Source organism: Sphaeramia orbicularis, chromosome 18 (genome assembly GCF_902148855.1).
Source record: "Sphaeramia orbicularis chromosome 18, fSphaOr1.1, whole genome shotgun sequence".
Taxonomy (NCBI): Eukaryota; Metazoa; Chordata; class Actinopteri; order Kurtiformes; family Apogonidae; genus Sphaeramia; species Sphaeramia orbicularis.
In genome coordinates, this window is record NC_043974.1 from 4,886,615 (window position 1) to 4,910,775 (window position 24,161).

The window sequence follows — 24,161 nt, forward strand, 5'->3', positions numbered from 1 at the left end:
GAATGATTTTGTTTTTCCAAACTGTTCCACAGCAGACGCCACATCTTCATGAGAAAGTTTGTCAGTCAACCCGCCGATCCACACTTGAGTTGGAACTGAGGCCTGAACAGAAAAGACCCAAATCTATCAATAAAAGCAAAATCCTACCAAAATGACAGGAGGGCGTTAGAGAACACTAGACTGTAAAACCAGGGTTCCTGCTGGTTTCTACAAGTTACACTTCAGACTTTTGAAGACCTTTGAAAGACTACTTGGAAGAGAATTTAATGCCCATTTCACGACCATACAAAGTCTACTTTTTCTGACTATCTGCAGCATGTGTGTTGGGCTGAATGTTCTGGGATCATTTCTCACCAAAGGCTGCAAAGTTAATGATAACTGGTTCCTAATTTCAATATAAATTGTCGGGTTGGAACAGGTGGAACTGAGTCGACTAACATTACTTTCTCTGCAGCTTGGACATTTAACAGACACATTTAAACAAAAATAGGACAAAGGCTCCTATAGTCCAACAGCATATTTAAAGACATTAATTGACATTCATTTCACCTTCCAAAGTCACTCAAGGTCAAAGGTCATGGCACCAAATGAAAGCCCATTTGTGACTTCCTATCTATTGTCAATAGTAATTACATCAATATCTGCAAATGTTTTGGAGTTATGGGGCTCATAGTCTAAAACGCTACTTCCGTGTCTTATCGCAGAACATTCAAAACGTTGTAAAAACCATGCAATGCTGTGTCCTGTGTTGCAACAACAGAAATGATGTACATAAAACAATATCTGATCACCACTGTCCTCCTGACGAAAAGGAGAAGATGGCAGAAGTTGATATGTTAAGTTGGACCTCAAATGATGAACAATACAGCTTAGTATAGGCTAGCATCAGCACCTAATGTTACCTAGCTAGTACAATCGCTAAACATTAGCTATATAACATTACCAGTCTATATGTAACTTTACAGCAAAATGATGTATGAGTGTGTGTATACTGTCAGTTACATTGTCAACTAACCACATGGTACCTATTCTAACATAGCTAATTAAATGCTAACGGTACCCGGGTACAGTAAGGTTAGTTTTACTGCTAACACACTTATGCCACGTTTCCACAACGTGGAACCAGCTCGACTCGGCTCAGCTCGGCTCGACTCGGTATTCCTGGAGATCGTTTCCATTACAAGATACTACCGACTTTACAGTACGTGGACGTCATAGCGATGCGGCGCGTTACTTCTGTGTCATCTGTTCGGAGAGTTGCTGAAAACTCGCTTGTTGCGTGTTGTCTCGTCTGAATTTTTACGTCGGCCACCAAAGACTGAATCTCCTCGACCGACCATGTGTAGTTTTGGGCTGTTATCATGTGGATTAATGTACCGCTATATTTACTGTCCACTTCCGCATCTGTCTTCTGTAAAACGGCGGGTCACAGAGACAACTCTCTGACCAATCAGTGGTCTGCAGTGTTTTAAAAGTCACGTTTTAGTATCTGGTCCCCAGTCCTGGAACCTCAGCGGAGGTGATACCAAAAAAGTAGTACCGGGTACCAGATTCCAGGTCCTTTTTCGTAATGGAAACGCAAAAAGGCTGAGCCGAGTCGAGTCGAGCCGATACCACACAGTGGAAACGGGGCATTATGTTCACTAGCTACTTGCTCTCACCTCAAACTTGTAGCTCCTCTTTGTCATTGACACCTGAACTTTCCCTGCAGACTTCCACCTGGTTTTAAACTAACTCTTAGAACTATTTGAACCGACTTCAGTGAAGTAGGATGTCACTGTGAAAGAGGTGAGCAGTTCATGGGCTGCAGCCATTGCTGTTTATGTTAACAGCAGGGGTTTGGCCACGGAAGGGACTCATGACGACACACTTGTCATCCCTATAACACTTTGAAATGTGTCCCATTATAAACCAATGGGGATTTTTTTAAAAAAATCTCCAAAATTCATAAATGATTAAAAAACGAGTATTTCTCTATTCTTTGAACAAACTTTGTAGACCCTAACCCCAAAATGTTTCACAATAACTATCAAGTCATTCTGACTGACGGTTTCGGAGAGGAAGATTCTTCAAAAACTGTTTACGGACGGACGGACGCACGCCAACTGGTCCCAATAGTACAGTCAACAAGTTTATGGCAAAACTTAAGACCTACCAAATCAAATTTAATACCTTTTAAAGACTTTTTAATGTATTAAATGCATATTTGTAAATTCAAGACTTTTCAGCCTTTTTAAGACCCCATAGGAATCCTGGAAACATAAGGTCACATACTTTCTTTGCGGATGAACTGGTCTCAGGCTTTTGTGCAGTCGGCTTCCCTTTAGTCGGCTCCTTCTTCTTTGCTGTCGTCAAAGAGGAGGAAGCAGCAGAGGATGACTTCTTTCCTCCAGCAGAATGAGGGGGTGAGCGTTTTCCTCCTTTCGAAGAGGAGGATAATGATGATGATGACGCTGCAGAGGAATTCATTTTGGCCAATTCAACCAGTAGGGCAGGAGCCAGAGTTTTCACCACAGTCTCCAGGTCAGACTGGTTAGACAGAGACTGAACAGCTACACAAAGACAAAAGACGGGTTGGCAAGAAAAAAATGGGGGGGTTAACATGTTGAATAAGATGCAGCCTAGAAGCATGTGAAATTCTCTGCAAGTGCAGCATGAATACAAAAATCTTGAAATGGGAAAAAGTATCTAGGTTCTTGAAATGAGTGGTACAACATTCATTCTAGGTGCAGTATTCAGGCATACAGGGTGGGGAAGCAAAATTTACAATGAACATTTAGTTGTTTTTTCTCAGCAGGCACTACGTCAGTTGTTTTGAAACCAAACGTATATTGGTGTCATAATCGTACCCAACACTATTATTCATACCTTTTCAGAAACTTTTGCCCATATGAGTAATCAGGAAAGCAAATGTCAAAGTGTGTGATTTGCTGAATGCACTCGTCACACCAAAAGAGATTTCAGAAATAGTTGGAGTGTCCATAAAGACTGTTTATAATGTAAAGAAGAGAATGACTATGAGCAAAACTATTACAAGAAAGTCTGGAAGATACTATGAAAGAAGAATGGGAGAAGTTGTCACCCCAATATTTGAGGAACACTTGCACAAGTTTCAGGAAGTGTGTGAAGGCAGTTATTGAGAAAGAAGGAGGACACAGAATAAAAACATTTTCTATTATGTAAATTTTCTTGTGGCAAATAAATTCTCATGACTTTCAATAAACTAATTGGTCATACACTGTCTTTCAATCCCTGCCTCAAAATATTGTAAATTTTGCTTCCTCACCCTGTATATGCTTAAAACTGGGGTGTTCAATCATGTACTAAAGCAGGTCTGTCAATCTCCTGTTAGTTCAGATTCCACATTCAGTCTAATATGATTTAAAGTGGGCCAGACCAGTCCAATAATATAAATAATAGAATAAGAACTTATAAATAATGTCAACTCTAAAGTTTTCTCTATGTTTTTTAGTGAAAAAAGTCATATTTCATAATGAAAATGTTTACATCTACGAACTGCACTTGAACATAACATGAACAAATATGAACAAACTGGAAAATTATTAAGAAAAGTGCAATTTTAACAATATTACACCTTAGTTTATCATTTATACATGTTCATTATAACGTACAGATACAGTGGATCTACAAATACACAAACATTTAATAACAGGCAGAATATTTAGTCTGTAAATGTGAACATTTTTGTGTAATTTAACCTTTTGTTTTTTTACACTAAAACAAAGAAGAAAATGTGCACATTTCATTATTTATAGTTTGTTCTGATAGCATTTGACTGGTCTGATCCACTTTAGATTGAATTGGCCTAAAATGACTTTAACGTCCTTGATTGTTAAAGCTGCGAATGATTTTCGTCACCAATTTTTCATCAAATCTGTCAAACCCCAGTCATATCCTCAGTATCATGAATCTGTAAGTCTTTCTGTGATTACTCACCTGAATCTCTTCCCGCACGCCGAACAGTTTCTTAGTGCCATCCACCATAAACAAACCATGTGTTTACAAACAGAGCTGGGAGGTAACTCGGGCATTTTTGGAAATGTGTTGCAACGTGCATTGTGGGAAGCGGAGGTTCATGCAGCCATAGTAAAAGCAACAACAAACATGTCGACCAAGTGGCTCTGTTTGTGAACACATGGACTGTCTATGGTGGAGTAGACTTCAAAACTGTTCACCGTGAGGGAAGAGATTCACATGAGTAATCACAGAAAGACTAACGGATTGGTGATACTTAGGCTATGACTGGGGTTTTACAGATTTGATGAAAAACTGGTGACAAAAGTCATACGCAACTTTTATATCTTCAGTGTCATTTCTGCATTTCACAAACTTGGATTGGACCCTTTGGTGTGCCAGTTTTGGCCCCGGGTCACATGTTTGACACCTGTGTACTAAACTGTCTCTGTCCTGTTTCTTAAATTGATTGAAAACACCTTTAAACCTGAGTTAAACTTCAATTAGAAAGTCCAACTTTAGTCAGGCACCGCATCATAGAACCTCCATTATTATTCAAAGCATTGCCATAAATTAACATCGAATAAGATTCTCATTCAACTGCAGATCTGTGATTGACTGACTTACTGAAAATATTTATGTGGCAGCACATTTGCTTTACCTTATCATGCCCAGACAGATCTGATACATGCTGAAAAGACAGTTCACTCATTCCTTACAACGTAAGTGTACCTAATGTGAATACAGTTGGCTGTTTTGGTTTGGAAGGAATGTGGTGAGACCCTAAAACTTATTCTACTTTTAGGATAAAATAAATGAGGGACATGACTCCATGGTGGGATAATGCAATTGTTCCTGAGCTGTTTCTGAACTAAAGCAGTCTTAGTGTGTCAGGCATTAATTTCATTTGATATGTATGTAAATAAAATAAACTCTGTAAGTGTAGGATCATTTCTCAGAAAGGTGATGGGTCAAAAGTTGAGACTGATCTCATGAAATCACATTGTCACACCAGTTCTTATGACATTTGGCGTGTTCTATATGTATGCAGTTTGGACCTTTCGCCTGTTAATCAATGCCATTTAGTCACTTGTCAATTTACACCAACCTGCTGCATAAGCTGTTGATTCCAGCACCTTTTTGGCCAGTTTCTCTGCGTGGCTGCTTGGTGGCTGTCGTTGGGTGGATGATTTCTCTGACTGTTTCTCATGGCTGCTCCTCTGTGATGATCGTCTTTCTTCACTCTGTGATGACAGTCTCCTGTCATGGCTCCTCGGCGGTGAAGGTCGTCCCTCACGGCTCCTCCGTGGTGACGGCCGTCTTTCGTCAATCCTTCGCGGTGATCTTCTCTCGTGGCTCCTCTTTGGCGAAAACCGTCTCTCATGGCTTCGTGAACGTGAGCGATAACGGCGGGATGAAGTGGGTGGAGAACGAGACCTGGACCTGAAGGAAATTTGAGGATCATTTCCACAACATTGCAGAAACATGTACAGAGTTCCTGAAGAAAAGTTCAAAACTTCTCTGTGACTGACATAATTCATATGACTGTGGACAACCTTTATGTAAATGAGGAGAAGTCTACTTAAGCAACTGCTGCATGAAATTAAATAGCAACCTTTCTCTTCTTTTGACTATTTTCACTTTACATTCTCAGAGAACTTTAAAGCTAATGTTAATGCTGAAACATCATTTTTCTTAAAGGTCATGAACGCTTTGTGACTTTGCAAACTCTTATTTCTCTGTAACCATCTCACCCCCGAACTTTTGATAAAAATACTTAGAGCAGTTCTCTTTTTTTCTGACCACAAATTTCCTTTGCCCCAGACACAAACCAGCACACATCCTGTTTCTAACGTATCTAAAGAAACGCAAACAACACCTGTATCAAAACAATCACAACGCTCTGTCTTAATCTTACCATAAATGGCTGAAATACATCAGTTTCCTGTAAAGTTTGACTATAAGAACACACACATCCAATGTTCAGTGAGAAGCTCTTACAGACAGAGGGCGGAGCTCTGTCTGTACCAGTTTCACACTAACAAGATATTTTCTGCTGTATGGACTGCAATTATATAAATACAAATTATGCAAATATTGAAGAAAAAAAATTGTTGGTAGGTGCTTCACTGGGTCAAAAAACGCAAAATGTAAAAGTGTATTAAAAGGGCAAAAAGAAAAAACAAAAAAAGTCAGGCTAAATATACCATTAAATGTTGCATTTTTTCAATACAAGCAGAAATGGCTTTTTATGAGTAACAACAGAGACCATAAGAAAACAAAAGGGAAAAATTGAAGTGGCAAATAAAACAAAACAAGATATGTCTATATATCTATGTCTTTATATCTATCTATTTTCCTTTATCACTTGTTTATCCACACTTACAGGGTGGGGAAGCAAAATTTACAATATTTTGAGGCAGGGATTGAAAGACAGTGTATGACCAATTAGTTTATTGAAAGTCATGAGAATTTATTTGCCACAAGAAAATTTACATAATAGAAAATGTTTTTATTCTGTGTCCTCCTTCTTTCTCAATAACTGCCTTCACACGCTTCCTGAAACTTGTGCAAGTGTTCCTCAAATATTGGGGTGACAACTTCTCCCATTCTTCTTTAATAGTATCTTCCAGACTTTCTTGTAATAGTTTTGCTCATAGTCATTCTCTTCTTTACATTATAAACAGTCTTTATGGACACTCCAACTATTTCTGAAATCTCTTTTGGTGTGACGAGTGCATTCAGCAAATCACACACTTTGACATTTGCTTTCCTGATTACTCATATGGGCAAAAGTTTCTGAAAAGGTATGGATAATAGTGTTAGGTACGATTATGACACCAATATACATTTGGTTTCAAAACAACTGACGTAGTGCCTGCTGAGAAAAAACAACTAAATGTTCATTGTACATTTTGCTTCCCCACCCTGTACATGATTAAAATGATTAATATCCCACAATGTACTGACGTTTAATAATTGAGCACAGTGTTTGTATTGTGCCCTGATAAAGACAAAATGTGTTGATGTTCTCCCTGTAAGTAGGACTGTAAGGAGTGTACTGGAGCACAACTTACTTTTTGAACATTTATGACTGTTTTTGGTTTTTCTGAAACAGTCCTTTTTGCTCTTTGTTTTTTCACTGTAAAAAAGGTTTTGTAAAATGCTCACAAAACGTCATCCCTGCTCGTATCAAAAAGATGCATCAGTTTAAAGGTAACATTAGCCTGACTGTAGAAAGCTCTTTCTACATAAAAAGGGAGGTCAGAGTTACTAGCTGGGTTTCCATGACAGTTTTCCACAAAATAAAAGCGATATTTTTACAATTTGGACAAAGTCCAATTTCTGCTTGCAGGTGTTTCCATTGAAGAGTGTTTGTCTTCTGATGTGTGATTCTAGTAAAGCTATAGCAGTCCACAAGTGCAGCTGTTTGTCCCTCCAATCAGCTCTATTATATTCTACTTATAAGTTTAAATGTGGCTTTAGTGCTGATTACCGCTTTGAAAGTGCATAATGAATATTCATAAGTACTTAATGTTTTACAATTACCATGATACCAAAATCCATGAGTTTTTCATCTTACAGTTGTTTACATTTCACATACCTGCGAGAATATCTGGAGCCTTGTGGCGATCGGGACCGAGATCGGCTCCTGTATTTTTCCCGTCTACTGTCGGAATCATAGTAGCGTCGCGGGCTAGATGAACGGGAACGGGAATGGGAACGAGAACGGGAACGGCTTCCATGTCTGGTTTTTAGTGGACGATGCTGAGACTGAGCAGAAGGAGACGGCTTGGCAGCACTGGAGAAAGAAGCAAAAAGAATTCTTGCATGACTTGCAAAGACAGAAGGCTCCTGGTTCAGCAGAGTTGGATACTATGGGCCTGATTTACTAAAGGTTTGAGCATGTAAAAATGTGTGCAAACTCGACTGTTCACACAAAAACAGGTTGAGGCTGATCCACTAACAGGACGCACCGAGGGCTGTGTCTCTCAAATGGACAAAATAACTCGTCCAACCCATTTGGTGTTTTTGCCTTAATGAAAATGAAATATGGGTGTATCTGCTAGAATGAGCAAAATTATTGGGAGGAGTAGATGTAAACATTTATTTAGTGGAATGTGACTGACCAAACCTGAAACTGGTTGCGGTGGCTGATTTTGCATCTATATTTATCTGGTCTTAAAGACAGGTTTGAACTGGAACAGTTTCACCATAAACTGGCTGAGGAGGCAGGGCTTAGACTCAAGCAAAGGCAATGCACAGAACCAATCTATTCTGATCACATCAACATTTATGGAATGACCCAAGAACAAATAATACAGACGTATGTCCTACCCACAATGCCATTGGAGAACTTCTAGATCAACTAATACAGACGTATGTCCTACCCACAATGCCACTGGAGAACTTCTAGATGTTCTAGGGGCTGATTTGGGTCCAGTCACAGGAGGAGTCATCAGTACCTTCTCTGACTAAACTCCTCCTACGGTACATTTAACATCTGGATCATTCCAGTCACAGTTCCATTAGTGCTGGTGTATCCCAGAGCAGTTTATACAGCCGACTGTCTCCATGACAACAACCACTAGCATACGCAAAACCCTCATTTAAATATGGCAGTCTCCAAGACTTTGACCTGTTGGCATTAGTGTAGGTAATCTGAGTTGATCACCTGTGACACACAAATCAATAGCACACGCATTTTTAGCGCGAACAAGCAAATTTGTGATCTTAGTAAATCAGGCCCTATGTTTTTAAATATTTACCTGGATGAGAGTTTTATTTCACCGTCCCACTCTGGGTATCTGATAAAAAGAAAAGTCACATGCAGCAGTTTAACAAGCAAGTACTGTTTCTAAACTAACATTTTGACAGATGATCTCCAAAATATACTCAAAAGCAATAATCATTAAACACCAATGTAGAAGAGCTTTACTGAAGCAAAAGTAGATGAAACAGAGGACTGACTTTTGGCGCAGCTTTTTGCAGTTCTCCAGGTGAAGGCTGGTGTTCTGGTGAAGGATCCAGTCCTAGTGAAACGACAAATACACATTCAGATGTACAACATTATCATTTTCAAGTTCCACGTCAAAGCTGCATGTTCCTGTCTGTTTGATGTTACAGATATATTTAATGCAACATGACAGCAGCCTTAAAATGATTTTCCAGGTTTGCCTCTCAGAAGTCCAATGAATCCATTCCCTTTTCTATACTCTGTCATATTTTATATGTGTTAACTTTTAACTGCAGCAATTCAAAAAAAAAAGCATTTACATCTTCTTTAACAGCAGCCATAAACATTAGAATACATGAGAAAGGAGCTTGTACGACAGCTCAGAGGAAATAAAAAGTCCTTTTTGTACCAAATCTTCCTGCATAAGTCCAGCTATGCTTTATCGGATGAAGCTGAAGGGCATAAAATAGTTTTCATAAATACAGGGGTCACAATGCCAGTCACAAAGGCAAAAACAAACATATGGTCTTCATCTTCTTTTGGGGGTCTTGACTCTGGGGTGGCTGGTTCTTCAGTCGGCTTCAGGTAGACTGAGAGGACTGATGATGGTCATCTCATCAGGGGTCTCCGCCGGCAACAGGTCAAGACAACACAATCAATGTAGAGTCTTCAGTATCCAAGTAAAACATTAATGAAAAAGGGGCCAATCATCTGTTTACAACAGAGTCAATACATTGTGATGTCCTATTAGAGTAATCTAATGTTTAATAACTGAGTTGAATCGGCCATCATTGAGAAAAAAAAAAAAAGTTAAAACAATGATACACAAGGAACAATGAAAAATACGCAAATTGTTTAAATGCGTTATACAATATGGGACAACATGGGATAAATTCTGAAATGTAGAAAAAAAAAGGAATCTTCCATCATCCACGAAGGCAATAGTTTTTCTGATATTTTTGCCATAATTATAGCTTATTACTCTTCTAAGCGTGTGGTTCCACAGGATTTTGTATCTAATTATCAGTTATCGGTCCATATCAGTCTATCAAAGATCATTACAAAGCTCAAATCTAGACAGTGATGATCTAACAAAAGCTAAAGCTAATACCAGAATGATAAAAAAAAAAAAAAACAATATATACTTCATAACCTCACATGAAACCAACAGAAATGTTCAACAGTCTTTGTTTTCAAAGCAAACACAATGGCATGTTTACACGTAAAGTATAACTTATTAAACTATTAAAATTAAAGGGCTATACTAAAACACTCAGGGTTACAGTATTGTCCTTTAAACTGTGAAATCCTGTGGTTGGAGGGATGGATTTGAGACAGGGAGGACTATGATTTTGTGTTTTATGCAAGTCAAAAGTAACAAAGTTATAAAATCAGAGACAACTTTGAAATTCTGGGTGTATTTTTCACAACTGAAATGACATTTGATATTACAGAGAGTGAAGTACCAAAAAAGGCACTACAGGGCCACTGGGTACAAATGAGAAAACTATCCATCCTTAATTTTATGCTCCCCAAATAAAGGAAGAAAAAAAATACAAACTGGCATAAAAAAAACAAAAAACAGATCCTATAAGGAGACAGAAGATAGTGCAGTCTTCTACTCACCTTCATATGACCGCACTGTCTCGAACACAGACAACAGGTATGTGGAAAGACTCTTGGTGAGGCTGCTGCGTAGTCTTGCATCATGGCCTGTGTTGGCAAACCCTTGGGTGTGGTCACATTCACCGCGGGCTGCTTGTTGGTGGGCAGCACAGAGGGAGTTGAAGGAACGAAGGGAACAGTTGACGGAGAAAGTGTTGGTTGAATCATGACTGGGTGTGATGCTCCGGGGAAAACCGCAGGACGTCTCAAGGTGTTAGTGATGCTGGGGATGTGAGAAGCAAGAGGAACTGACGGAACTGTTGGTTTAGCAGCAGCTGAACTTGACAGCCCCGATGTTTGGCCCACTGGTTTTTGCACGGTCACTGGGGAAGTCAATGGTTGGGTCTTCTGCTGCGGCGCTGCCTGCTTCCACACTTGTTGCTGCATCTCCGGCTTTTGTGCTACCTCTGCACCTGTTGATCCTTGGGTCTTACTCTGATCCTTGGGTCGGGTGTCGATGACCACGAGGCCAGTTCGGTTGGGATGGACGCTATGGTGCATGCGGGCCATATTTGGATCTTTCACAGGAACTGGTTTGGAGGTTTCAAGATTTTTAACTCTGATGTCTGTGTCAGTCTTTGGTAGATTGAAAGAGCTGAGTATTGAAGACTGATTTGGTTCATTGTTTAATCCTTTTGTTCGATCAAGGCTTGGAGGAGTCCCAGAGCTTAGACCTGAACTGTACGTGGAGCTGAGACCAGAAAAAGAACTTCCTTTGTCTCGGGAAGGAACCAAGCCACTGCTCTTCATTGCTGGTGCAGTGCTTTGCAGTGGTTCTCGACTGCTACCATTTTTAGTGTCCATCTTCAAAATACCCTCATTTCCACCACTGGCCCTACCACCACTTGTTCTTCCAATCTCATCTGCAACCACTCCTGTATATTTGCCCACATGTCCATAATCAATCACTTTACTTGGCTGGAGAATAGAAGATGATATTTCCTCTGGACGCATCTCTGCTGTCCCACAACCACTCAAACTGTCCATTCCACTTCTGCAGGGTAGATGTTCAGGATATAGCTTTGACTTGGAACCACTAACACTGTCCACTGTACTTCTGAGAGGTGCAAGTGGAGGAGGTTCAGGGTATATTTTTGGCCTGGAACTACTCAAACTGTCCATTCCACTTCGGGATGGCGGAAGTGGTGGAGGCTCAGGGTATCCTTTTGGCCTGGAACTATTCAAACTGTCCATTCCACTTCGGGATGGTGGAAGTGGTGGAGGCTCAGGGTATCCTTTTGGCCTGGAACTACTCAAACTGTCCATTCCACTTCGGGATGGGGGAAGTGGTGGAGGCTCAGGGTATCCTTTTGGCCTGGAACTATTCAAACTGTCCATTCTACTCCTGGAAGATGAAGTTTCAGAGTATCCTGCTGAAGAAGCTGCAGTTCCCGTCCTCTCTGCCTTTTGAATGCGAATCTGGCGCAAGATAAGAGGAAGGTTGGCAGGGGTGACCTGATCTTCAGGGTATGCAATTAGATCCTCCAAATCATCTTTTTCAAGCCCAAAGTGCTGGAGGATGTTGGTAGCTGATTCCGAGGTGTATATGTGTCGAGTGGGCTCTGGAGGGGCAGCAGGTTTGTCTGGTGGATAGTCATAATCTCCCAATCCTGGAATTGATGCACCACGATCCCTTTCACTGGAGATATCAAGCCTAGGGTCACTGCTACTTAAGTAGCTAGCCGAGGAACGCATTGATGAAAATGAGTCAGTAGTGGGCCTCTTGCTGTAGTTGGACAACCAATCTAGGGAGCTGCTACCTTTTTCAACACACACATTTCTTGCAGAGGTTGAAGCCATGTGATAGGAATTCATTCCTACACCTGAGCGATGCAACTCATCGTGATGAGAGCTGGATAAGGAAGTTCCTGGGCCAGTAGTTTGATTTATCGGCTGTCCGACACTTTCTCTAACTCTGCTAATGTGCATGTCAATGGACCTCTCTATGTCCTTGTCCATTGGACCCCAACTCTGTTCAGTCCTGTAGTTCATTGATTGTGAATGCACGGGGATGGAGGACATTCCACCAAAACTGGCAGGAGTTCCAGATGATACACTTACTGAGCTGAAGTTAGTACCAGGTCCCATATGAGATGGAGCCAATTGAGGGTCCCTCTCTGTCTGCATACTAGAGGGTCCATACTGCCCCTGGGTGGGCCTTTGGTTCCCAGCAGCATAGGGATTATACATGGGATGGGACATGGTGTTGGCTATCTTCAGAAGGTTGAGTAGACTGATGGCTGCTGCAGTGGGGGAAGGTGATGTAGCAGCTATGTAAGGAGCAGCTATGTTGGCCCTGCCACCAACAGCTAGAGAGTTTATTTGAGTCAGTGCAAGCTGGGCTTTGAGCTGAGCCAACCGTAAGGAGGCAGCTGGTTGGCCAATCAGGAGTGTGCTCCCAGGGAGCCCTCCAATTTGGGGGCTCCTTAGGTGCAACGCAAAGCTGGAAAAATTAAGAAACAGAAGAGGTAGTTATCAGTGGAGTTGGACGACAACATTTTGAAAAGGAAAAATTCCTCCTCTGGAAGGTCTTCTCTTGAGGAGTCCAGTCCAGTAGTCCTGTTGAACACACACTCATTCGACTTAGAGTGAGAAGGAACAAAAATGGCAAAAGCAATAATCATAGATGATGAGAGAGAAAGCAAGGTCACTGCTACTAACAAGACACTTTGAGAACAGACACTAATTTATTTCCTTTCCATGCTCAGTTCTGATAGAAACAGTTAGAGGAGAGGCAGGAGACAGACAAAGCACATTTTACATATTTCTACAGTATTACATTCACAGTTCCATTTTTAAATATCCGAAAGCCTCAGTTAAATTTTTAGATAAACCTGAAAAATGTCCTACGTGCTAGGAACAAGTAGTTCTCTCCATCAGAGAAAGCAACTCTAGATCAGAATTTAGTGCATCACAAACTCACTGTGATGGAAAATTTAGAGAATCATGGAAAATGACTGATACAAATATGTTCGTACCACTGTCTGGGCAAACAAGGGCCAGTGTGTACTGTGATGAGTGTTCGTTGAACAAACGAGCATAGGTGTACACATGTACCATGATAAACCAGCCTTTAAACCAGGCTCCTGAACACAGAGCTCGACTGTGTCTTTTAGGCTGTGGTGTCTGATTGGTTCTCACTCTCTAAAACTGTAAGTGACTGCTATTTCTGTAAGGCTGTTATACACCAAGCCACATTATATCCTACTATAATGGACGTTCTATGTCCGACACGTGTCCAACGCGTGTCCGCATGTTTGTCCCGATGTTGCAGCATGGGAAGGCGTACGGGGGCAATGCCGCTGTTGCACCACGGGAGGGTGCTATCGTACAATGGCACCACGGATACAATGCCGCTTGTTGTTATAAATTAATACTTTCTTTTAAAAGAAAGTACCAGTGCACCAGTATTGTTCCTGTTCTACTTCTTAAAAAGGTCATCATCAGAACATTGGACTCCAGTAGATACAGCAAATATACCATGTATGGGTAAATAGGCTGATTGGCACACCACTGAAAGCTGTCTTATCTAAACAGACGCAATGGGAAATGGTCTTATCTAAACATAAGGCAGGCCACAATACAAACGGAGGGGTATGAGATGTATTTTCTTTGTAAATAACTTAATCATTTGATCGTCCGTTTAATGCTGTTTCAGTGTGTTACAGATCGCATTTCTGAGGTTTGATTGATAGCTGCAAAAAGATGACCACAGCCCATGGAACAGAGACAGTTCCAGCTGCTGACGGCATTGGGAATTCTTTTGGAAATAAAGTTGTTGCATGTGTTTATAGCGGCATCGATTACTGATAATGACGTAACAGGTCTGGAAGGGTTGGACCATTTCATAGAGGAATGTTTCAACCACTACCCCTTACAACTCTATTTCAAGAGGTAGTGCCAAGTGCAAGGGGTACGGCCGACGGGTAGGGGAAGGGGTAGGGCCAAGGGGTGAATTGGGATTGGGTCCAAGGGCTTATGTGACTGTGAGCTTTTCTCAGAAGAAGATTTGAATACTTAGAAAAATTTCAGAAGAAAAGATTTAGAGAATAAAAAGTAAGGTGTTGAGGCTTTGGCAGGACCAGACTTAGTCTCCAGCTGGCCCCTGACTGGGTCTTGAAGTCCGGCCTGAAAATCCACATCAAGGCCCTAGCCCCCGTCAGCAGAGCAGTACTGTTTCTCTTTTGGATGTTTGATTGGTTATCTTACACAGTTCGAATATCTAATAAATGCTTCACATGCTTTAAATCAAAGTTGCGTCTAACTGCCAATTGTTCTGTCCAGCTGCTGAATTCTTTCTGCTGTCGCACTTGGTAGTAAAATATAATGAATTATACAGATTCACTCATGATTGGTGTTTGAGACAAATCAGTTTTATTTTTATTTAAAAATACCTGATTTCTGGAACATTCATATTTAATACCCTGAAAAAGAAAATAATCACAAAGGTCAGAGTCCAAGAAATCATAGAAGAATCGGAAAACCTAATACTTGTGTGGGATTCTGGATCACAAACTTATGCCTTTCTACTTGCACCTTCACCTCAAAACAAAAAGAAAAGAAAAACAAAGATAGAAAAATCCAATTTGAGTTTTCGTTGAGAAAACTAAAAGATAATTTCTTTCAAAACCAAAACATCCGCTGACAGTATTATACAAAGCATCAAGTTACCAAGTTTGTTATAGTTTATGAAATGTTGAAGGCCAACCACTAATGCCGTGTTTCCACTACGTGGTACCGGCTTGACTTGACTTGACCTTTTTGCGTTTCCATGACATAAAAGAACCTGGAATCTGGTAGTATCCTACTAGTTTTTTAGTACTGGCTGGGCCGAGGTTTCATAAATGGGTGAAGAGATACTAAAATGTAACGTGTAAACACTGCAGACTACAGAATGGTCAGAGAGTTGTCTCTGTGTCACTGTGTCACACTATTTTTTAAAAGAGAGATTCGGAAGTTGACAGTAAATATATTGGTAGGCTAATCCATGATGACAGCCCCTAAAATGACATTGTGCTCAGTCGAGAAGGTTCAGACATTTCTGTTCTCAGTGGCTGACGAAGGGATTCAGCGTGAGTTTAACAGGGCAACACACAACAAGCGAGTTTATCAGCAACTCTCTGAGCAGACGACACGGAAGTTACATGCATCATTGCTATGATGTCCAGGTACTCTAAAATCAGTAGTACCCTGTCATGGAAACGGTCTCCAGGAATAGTCCCTGGTACCCGAGTCAAGTCGAGCCAGTACCACGTAGTGGAAACGCAGCATAATGGACTTTAAAAATAAGCTGAGAGCAAATATAATTTCTGCCCTGCCCCTAAATATCTATGAAACTGAAAATGGCTGAAGCAAATTATCTTTCACTTTAGGAAACCAGGTAACTGCTAATCCATGGGTAAGGTTTCCCCTATATACATTCTACAGTGGCACTGCTGGAAACAAAAAAAAACAAACAAACAAACAAAAAAAACACTGACTTTGAAGTAACATGATGTGCTAAATTTTATTACAAGTTGTTAGCCACAGCTTAACCAACTTGGCTATTGCTTTGGGTGTCATAATGCAACCTCCTCCCTCCCTCCTGCCCCTCTCTGCCCACGCTACTGAAGCAAACAATCTGGAATCAAATAAAATGGAACAGAGACATTGTAGAACCAGGCACATACTGCAGCGGCATTTTCAGACGCACAGAACTGTGCCGGTTCCTGAATCTGGAACCGGCCGACGTGTTCACACCAACAGTCAGAGCGTTCAGGAACCGAAAACTTGGTTCCAGACGGGCACCAAGTAAAACTTGGATTTTCTAAGCAAACTGTGACAACATCAGTGGACGTCACCAGGTTGATCCGGGTCAGAAGTGGAAAAATAAACAAACCAAGAAAACGTGAGCGTGGAAAATGGACGAGAAACCCAGCTGTAATGTTCTGTGTTGCATTAAATCAAAACCATCTTTTCAGAGTTCTGTGTTATCTTCATTGATACTCGTGCATTCACTTGCAGACATGCATTTTTTCTCCTACAACCTATCCCATCTTGCATCAGTCCTACTACATCTACGGTAAGTGTCAAGGGACACAGATATGACATCTCCCTTTTTTTTTTTTTTTTTTTTTTTCGGTGGTGAAGCAGCACCCTCTTTTGATGACGCGACATGGGTTCACATAATGGGTTAAACGCAGGCCATTCCCGGGCAGCACTTTGGTTGCCAGTGGAACTGGTGCAGGAACCAGCTCCGACACCGGGCTGGCCACTCTGAAATAAGCTATAGAACTTCTAGTTAACTTTTATTTTGAGGTATCTGGTTTAGATGGTCCTTAAATGATTGAACTAGTTCAAGGTAACTTGAATCTGGTGATTGGTAAGTTGCAATTTGTCAATTTCTTTCCACAAAACTCACCAGATATCACTATTTAAAGGATTATTTTGCAAAATTTGCCCCCAGACCCCCCTAGTGTTGCTAGGTTACCGACACAGCACCACTGCGACAAAAAATTCTAGGGGAAGCACTGCATGGGTGTCAAACATACGGCCAACGGGCCAAAACCAGTCCTCTAGGACCAACAGTAAAGATTTTACAGTTTTATGAAAACTGGGACCGCACTTTCAGGCAGATTTCATAAAGTGGTCAAAAACAGATTTTCTGTCCATCCATTACTGAGGGGATTTAACTATTTTTAAGAAAGAAAATTAGGTTAAAACATTTCTTTTCAATCACACATCTAAAAGTGCTCATTATTCCATGCAAAATGAGGTATAATTCATCTGTCTACCATAAATAGTTATGAAAGTGCAAATTAATATGTTGTAAGGCTGTGCACCCGGTACCACTGGGCCAGCCCCGGGGTCATACAGAATTCTGACCTCATGGAAATCTGAGCCCCGGGTCACTTTTCTATATAGAACTGTGAACCTGGGTCACTTTTCTATATAGAATTATGACCCTGGGTCACTTTACCTGTTGAGGTAAATCTCTGTTGGCCTGAGGCCGACCTATTAGCTATGTGATGGTCCTGGTACTTTAGGGATGTGACGTTTACATCTAAGCTTCAGTGTTAATTCAGATTAAAGTGTATACTATGTGCGTGACATATGACCCTAATGACCAGTCTGTCCTGTAAACACAGCAAGCAGTCCAGCTGAGGAGGAACAGGACCATTCACAAAAGGATATCACATATGAATACATGCCCCTCTCCCTCCATTTTTTCTGGATCTGCAACTGGAAAAGTGACAAAAATAGAGAACTAAAGACACCAGACCTCTATCCTAAACATGAACCTGGAAACACAGGAATGACTCCCCATCTCACACCCCACAGGCTGATGTCATGGATCTGTTTGAGTGGACAAAGCCAGGAAATAGTCTGCACCGAAACACATCAGCGTGTGATGCGCAATTGCTGTTTTCAGCTAAGTCACGTTCAAACACGTCATAACAACCGACCACGATATCATTCACACACTGACAGCAGCCTGTACCACAATAAACAGACAGATTATTTGGGGTGTGACGGTGTAAACTGTGGATTCATCCGTGTGATCCGAAGCCCAGGCCTAAGTCCACATGACCGCATTATTACACCTGACAACAGCCGCACACGCACGGATATACACCAACATTTACACACTCAGCTTCAGAACAACAGTCTACCAGTCTATTTGAGCACTGTTTTGGGTTCAACCGTGTGAGGGCTGAAACCAAATCTGGCTAAAGCAGGATGAAGTAGCTGCTACTAGCATAAAAGCTCCCAAACTCCGTCCAAAGGGCGCCGTCTACACTCTAGGGGTTCGCAGTGTATTTCCAGGAACCGTATTTGTTGCATACCTTCGGTTATTTGTGGATTATCTCGTGGATCTGACTCTTAGTTGTCTGTTTTTCCGTCGTTTGCATGCAGAAAATCTCGGAAACTAAAAAAAAAAAAGAAAAACTCACTTCCCCCTCCACTGTTTTTTTTTCTTCTTCGTTTTTAAAAGAGTAGACACAGTTCAGTAGTCTGCTGCCCCTCCTGGTGAAAGGCGGTATTGCTCCTCTGACTCCAATACCTACATGTGTAATATTTATAAACTTTTTTTTATCCCAATCTATCTATCTATCTATCTATCTATCTATCTATCTATCTATCTATCTATCTATCTATCTATCTATCTATCTATCTATCTATCTATCTATCTATCTATCTATCTATCTATCTATCTATCTATCTATCTATCTATCTGTCTGTCTGTCTATCTATCTATTTTGTTTAAGGTGTTTTCAGATTAACTTTTGAAGGAGTTGTAGTGGGGGTCAGTTGGTCTTACCTTCTATCACTGATGTCTAAGTTCTGGTCTAAACTTCCTTTCACACTAATGCCATCACCTGTCTGATCAAAAACTCACACTTGGAGTCAAGGAGGAGTGGATTCAGCCGGTCTTCAAATCCAAAACAGGTGTTTATTTGCAGAAGTACAGCTCAACACCAGTGAGAATACCCCAGGTTGGACTCAAACATTGCTCTCCCCCGTCCCTGTTTTACGCTTTGGGTCCAAGGGTTAATGTCCACCCCTAAACCTCCCATTTTAATCTGTTCTGTTTGTTTTTACATGTGTCTGGGCTTTTATCCATTTCCACCCCCTTTTTTATTAAGTGCACTGGAAAGCACCTCCCAGATCCTACCTCTGAGGCCTGAGACACGCTCCAGCTGTTGTGTAGTTTATTTTCCATGACATGAGCACACACTTATGGAAGCATATTGCATTCACACAAAAAATAAAATTCGGCACTGTTTTTCTGAATCAACGAGATAATTATCTCATAATTATGAGAAAAAATAAGTAAAAAAAAAAATTGGCTCTGTTTTTCTGAATTAACGAGATACTGTTTTCTGAAAAATTAAAATTCTGCTCTGTTTTTACGAAATAATTATCTCGTTAATTCAGAAAAAACTGAGCCGAATTTAATTTTTTTTTTCAGAAAACAGTATCTCATTAATTCAGAAAAACAGAGCCAATTTTTTTTGTGTGTGTGAGTGCAATATGCTTCCGTACACAGTCTACTTGTTACCTAAGTTACTGCAAACATAATATAACTTGCATACACATATGGCAGTGGGGTCATCATAGTGTTTAACATCAGTCCATGTTTCCTCCTGTCTGTTCCATTAGGGTTTTTCCACTACTCTGTAAACACTCCAGATAGTACAAGGTGTTTTCCACCGTGTAAGGTATTTTCCAGTTTTGACCCAACAGAACAAACTGTTGTTCTTGGCATATACTGGTAAATAAAGTCAATAAACAAAACAAAATGTATATTAATGAATTAGATTTATGGATTATGTGAAGGTTAGGACATTTGATGAATTCATCCAACACAAACAGATGTGTATGGATACATGTATGATCATGATTCTGCCATTTAGAGGCACTATTGACACAGAAATGTTCCAGACGTCCTCCTCTGTCACCCTGAACAACCACAGCCTCAGTGGACTGGAACTGCCAACACTGACAGAAAGGAAAGGCTGCTCACAGAATGTTTGTTTTCTGAATAAATAATGAATGTTGTTGGAAGCAATATTTTAACAGCAATGCAATGAAAAGTCATCCATGTCAGCTATTAATGTTTTTATCCATTGGTTTAGCTTAGTTCTCAACAACAACATAGTTCACCTGGAAAAGCTCATATCTGTTCCCTGTTCATTCATGCTTCAAACTAAATTCCTTTCTCATATAAATTGTCAGTGTCCCCAAAATGCATCACCCCTTTGGCACTGGGTCAGCACTGCAAGTCCAAATGTTTAGATGTTCTGCCACTACACTGCAAAAAAAAAAAAAAAAAAAAAGTAAAATAGAGTAATATTCCGGCAGCAGGGGTGCCGAAAAAATATTGTTAAATAACGGAAAATAAGCATCTCATAAAAATACAGTAATTTTCCATAATCAAAATACAGTTTTTTTGCCCTAACTTTACATGAGATTTTGCTTTTTTTTGACTTTTTAATGTTTAATAGAAAATATTTTCATGATTTAAGACAATCAAATTACCTATAAATATATATATAAATAATTTTCAATGAGACTAAGTTGTACAGTCCACTGATAAAAACTGTATTTGGACAGTTTATCAGTGCTTATACATGTTAGACATTCACAAAAATACATTTATTCAACATTTTTGTGTGAAACCTCCTGTAATTACAAAAGATATTTGTCAATTAACAAACAAGTCTTGTTAAACTTACAGAACAAATACTTCTTTTACGGTTAATTGTCAGTAATTTTATCTCATTTTAATTTTTTTTTTTTTTTTTTTTACAGTATTAAATTTTAAATTAACAGTTTAATCTCATAAATAGAAAAGAAATATTTGTGAAATTATGATACATTTGCAAATGTATTTTAACTATTTTTCTGTGAAAAAAGAAAAAAAAAATATTTTAAAAAATTTAAATTTTTTGATTATTTCACAGTAACAGTTTTTTCATGTTATTTTACATTTGATGTGTAAAATCACAGTCTATTTTTGTCATTTCATTGATATTTTCCTGTATTTTAAAAATACAGGAAAAATATATGGTGAAAATTCTATTAAATTACAGATTTTTTTTTTTTACAGTGTATGGCAGAGAAGCACTGACATATCCCTCATGTCCTCCTCTCAGTCTAAACCCAGTCCTTCACCAGCCCCTTTTCCACTTGTGTTCTAGAATATTCCCCCTTTCTTCTGTTCTGTCGTCTGTGTAAATGAAATGGTGGATCCTTTGGTTCCACCTCTGGAACTCCTCTGGAGGTAGGAACAGAGCCCTGATAAAGGTGGAACCAGGACTCAGGAATGCTATGGAAAAGGAACACCTCTGGTTCCAAACAAGGTCGGACGGTTGGATGACGGACTGTGTGTGCGACCCCCATGCTGGGGGGGTTAAAAATGAGGGTGGGCCATGTGCAGTAAACAAACTTATCAACGCCACCAGACAGATGTGGAACTGGGGACCGTTGGACCAGAACTCACTTTGGGAACTGACACAAAAGTAGCTCTGGGTCTTCATGGTTTAATCACATTTACACCTCAGATTAATTTGATCGATGCCATAAACTCTGTCCTCAGATGAACAGATGAACGGGCTCCGGCTGCAGTGAGCTAACAGCAGCTGCCTGGTTCCTCTTGTTGCTAGGCCACATGATGGCGCCGACATCAGCCAATCACATTCCAGGACACTTCCAAGTTTAACGCCACCCCAGCAGATATATCCTCCACTCAGAGCCCGTGTGTAAGCCTGAAATCTTTGATAATGAACATATGTTGACTTTACTGACTGTTGAATCAACCGTTTATCAAAAGGTGTTGAACATTTTCATTAAAGGATTATACTCTGGTGGGGATCGCACCAAATTGCTCATGTATCCCCTTCATCCCCTCCCCAGGACCACAGAGCTTAGCACCCGGCCCACATACAACAGCTGACTGGCAGTGATCCGGCTCTGTGTGTGTGTGTATATGTGTGTGTATGTGTGTGTTTATGAAGGCAAGGTTGAGCCAAAAGAAGCTCGGTTTTATTTTCAGCTGTCATCACTACCCTTAGGCTCATGATGATGACCTCAGCATGAAGTGTGCACAGATTTAGACATAAAACAGACTTTGCAACCTGTTTCAGACAAATGAGGTCTAAAAGGCCTGGAATACTCATGTGCCCTGTATGAATGTTGATACCACCCACTGGCCCAGTCTGTCAGTGTCCTTGGATCCTGTAACAGCTTGGATTAATATCATTAGTGTCATCACATCACTAAATATCTCATGTGATCAAGATATTTAAGTACAAGCCAAAGTCAAGTCTAACGTTTCCTGTCCTAAGTCCATGCTGATATTCTTTACTTATCAGTCATCTGAAACATCTGGCTATAAATGTAAAAATTCTGTTCGATATCAAATTAAAAGACATCCTAAAAATACCCAATAATTTGACTTTGATTCGTTTTACATTAAAAGTTCAATGACCTCATTACAAATACTTTAAAACAGTGTTGGTCAAACTGTGGGGTGGGAAGCCAGGGGGGGTGGGGGTGGGGCAGAAGCCTTCCCAGGGGGGTCATGGATCAGTCCTGGGTGTTTTTTTGTTCTTCAGGTTCGAACATGTACCAGGTGGAACTAATGTTTGATGGTTGGAGCACCCTGGACTCATTTTATGGACGGACACCAAACCAATCTACTGCTATGGTGATCTGACACTAGACTAGACAAAGAGTTTAGGTTTGGACACTGGACAAGGACTGGACTGGAAAAGACACATGGACACACAGGTTTGTGTTCTGGATCAGTTTGGACTTTAATGTTCTCAAATGTCCAATGGAAACGGGCTCACTGACCCACTGATACTGGTCATATGTCCATCTCTGGAACCAGCATGTGTTCTATCTATCTATCTATCTATCTATCTATCTATCTATCTATCTATCTATCTATCTATCTATCTATCTATCTATCTATCTATCTATCTATCTATCTATCTATCTATCTATCTATCTATCTATCTATCTATCTATCTATCTGTATTTGTAAAAATATTGTCTCAGGGAGCAGTCTGGTTGAGTTCATCTGCATTATTTAAGCAAAAATTGAAGTTATTTTTTATTCTGAAACCACTTTATCCTCACTAGGATCATGGGGGCGGAGCCTATCCCAGCTACTTATGGGTGAAGGCAGGGTTCACCCTAGACATGTGACCAATTCATCACAGGACTAGAGACAAACAATCACTGTCACATTCACACCTATGGGTGATTTAGATGAACCCATTAACCTATCAGTGCATGTGTTTGGATGGTGGGAGGAGCCAGAGTACCCAAAGAGAACCCACGCAGACACGGGGAGAACATGCAAACTCCACACAGAAAGGTCCCACCCCCATGGACTGGTGATGGAATTGAACCTAGGACCTTCTGTCTGTGAAGCACCAGTGCTATCCACTGCACCAGTGTGTCGCCCAAGTTATTGTAACTCTCGGAAAAAGTATTGTTACAATTGAAATGATTATTGTTAAATTGAACCAATAAAAGTTATAACTGCACTGCTGTTACAGTGTTGTTGGGATTGAGGGGGAACTGGACAGTGGTGGCTACTCGTCTTTCAGACAGGGGAAGCTCATTGTCGGCTTACATCAAAAAAAAATTGTCAAGTTATTTAAACATACATTCAGCCCTCCGTTCCTTTTTAAGAAAATGCTTAGTGACCTTATCGTACCAAGTAGGCGTCTTTTCCAGGGACTGGACCAGTGTCCTCTCAATGTCCAGCAGAGCTGGGCTGCTTAGGTTGCCTTGGTCCATTGTGTTGTGGGTGTAAGACTTCAGCCTTTTTAAACGAGATGCTCCTTTCACTCCGACCTGGCCAACAGTTTGATAGATTTAACTATCTACAAAACGATATTAAACTCGAACAAGAAATGATTAAATTACGTAACTGAAACAAGAAAACGCTGAAATTATGTTAAATTGAAACAAGGAAGTCCAATGAGTGGGTTTTATTTACAGTGCAAGAAATGGATGAGTAATTTCATAGTGGTTTCTCTGATTTCACAGCAGAATGTGTGAC

General features: G+C 40.3%; 1 protein-coding gene across 1 annotated transcript in view; it reads right to left on the reverse strand.

The window, feature by feature from the left end:
* LOC115438212 (uncharacterized) overlaps positions 1-18,547 on the reverse strand; it is a 59,756-nt gene extending 41,209 nt beyond the window's left edge. Inside the window, exons 1-8 of the mRNA XM_030161654.1 lie at positions 18,424-18,547; positions 10,559-13,040; positions 8,947-9,008; positions 8,745-8,783; positions 7,580-7,777; positions 5,084-5,418; positions 2,275-2,552; positions 1-102 (exon numbers count right to left, since the gene is read on the reverse strand). The exon at positions 1-102 is cut by the window's left edge and continues 24 nt beyond it. Of these exons, the coding sequence (XP_030017514.1) occupies positions 1-102; positions 2,275-2,552; positions 5,084-5,418; positions 7,580-7,777; positions 8,745-8,783; positions 8,947-9,008; positions 10,559-12,799 (3,255 nt within the window). The 5' untranslated portion in view covers positions 12,800-13,040; positions 18,424-18,547. The remainder of the gene's footprint in view (positions 103-2,274; positions 2,553-5,083; positions 5,419-7,579; positions 7,778-8,744; positions 8,784-8,946; positions 9,009-10,558; positions 13,041-18,423) is intronic.
* Positions 18,548-24,161: the final 5,614 nt, after the last annotated feature.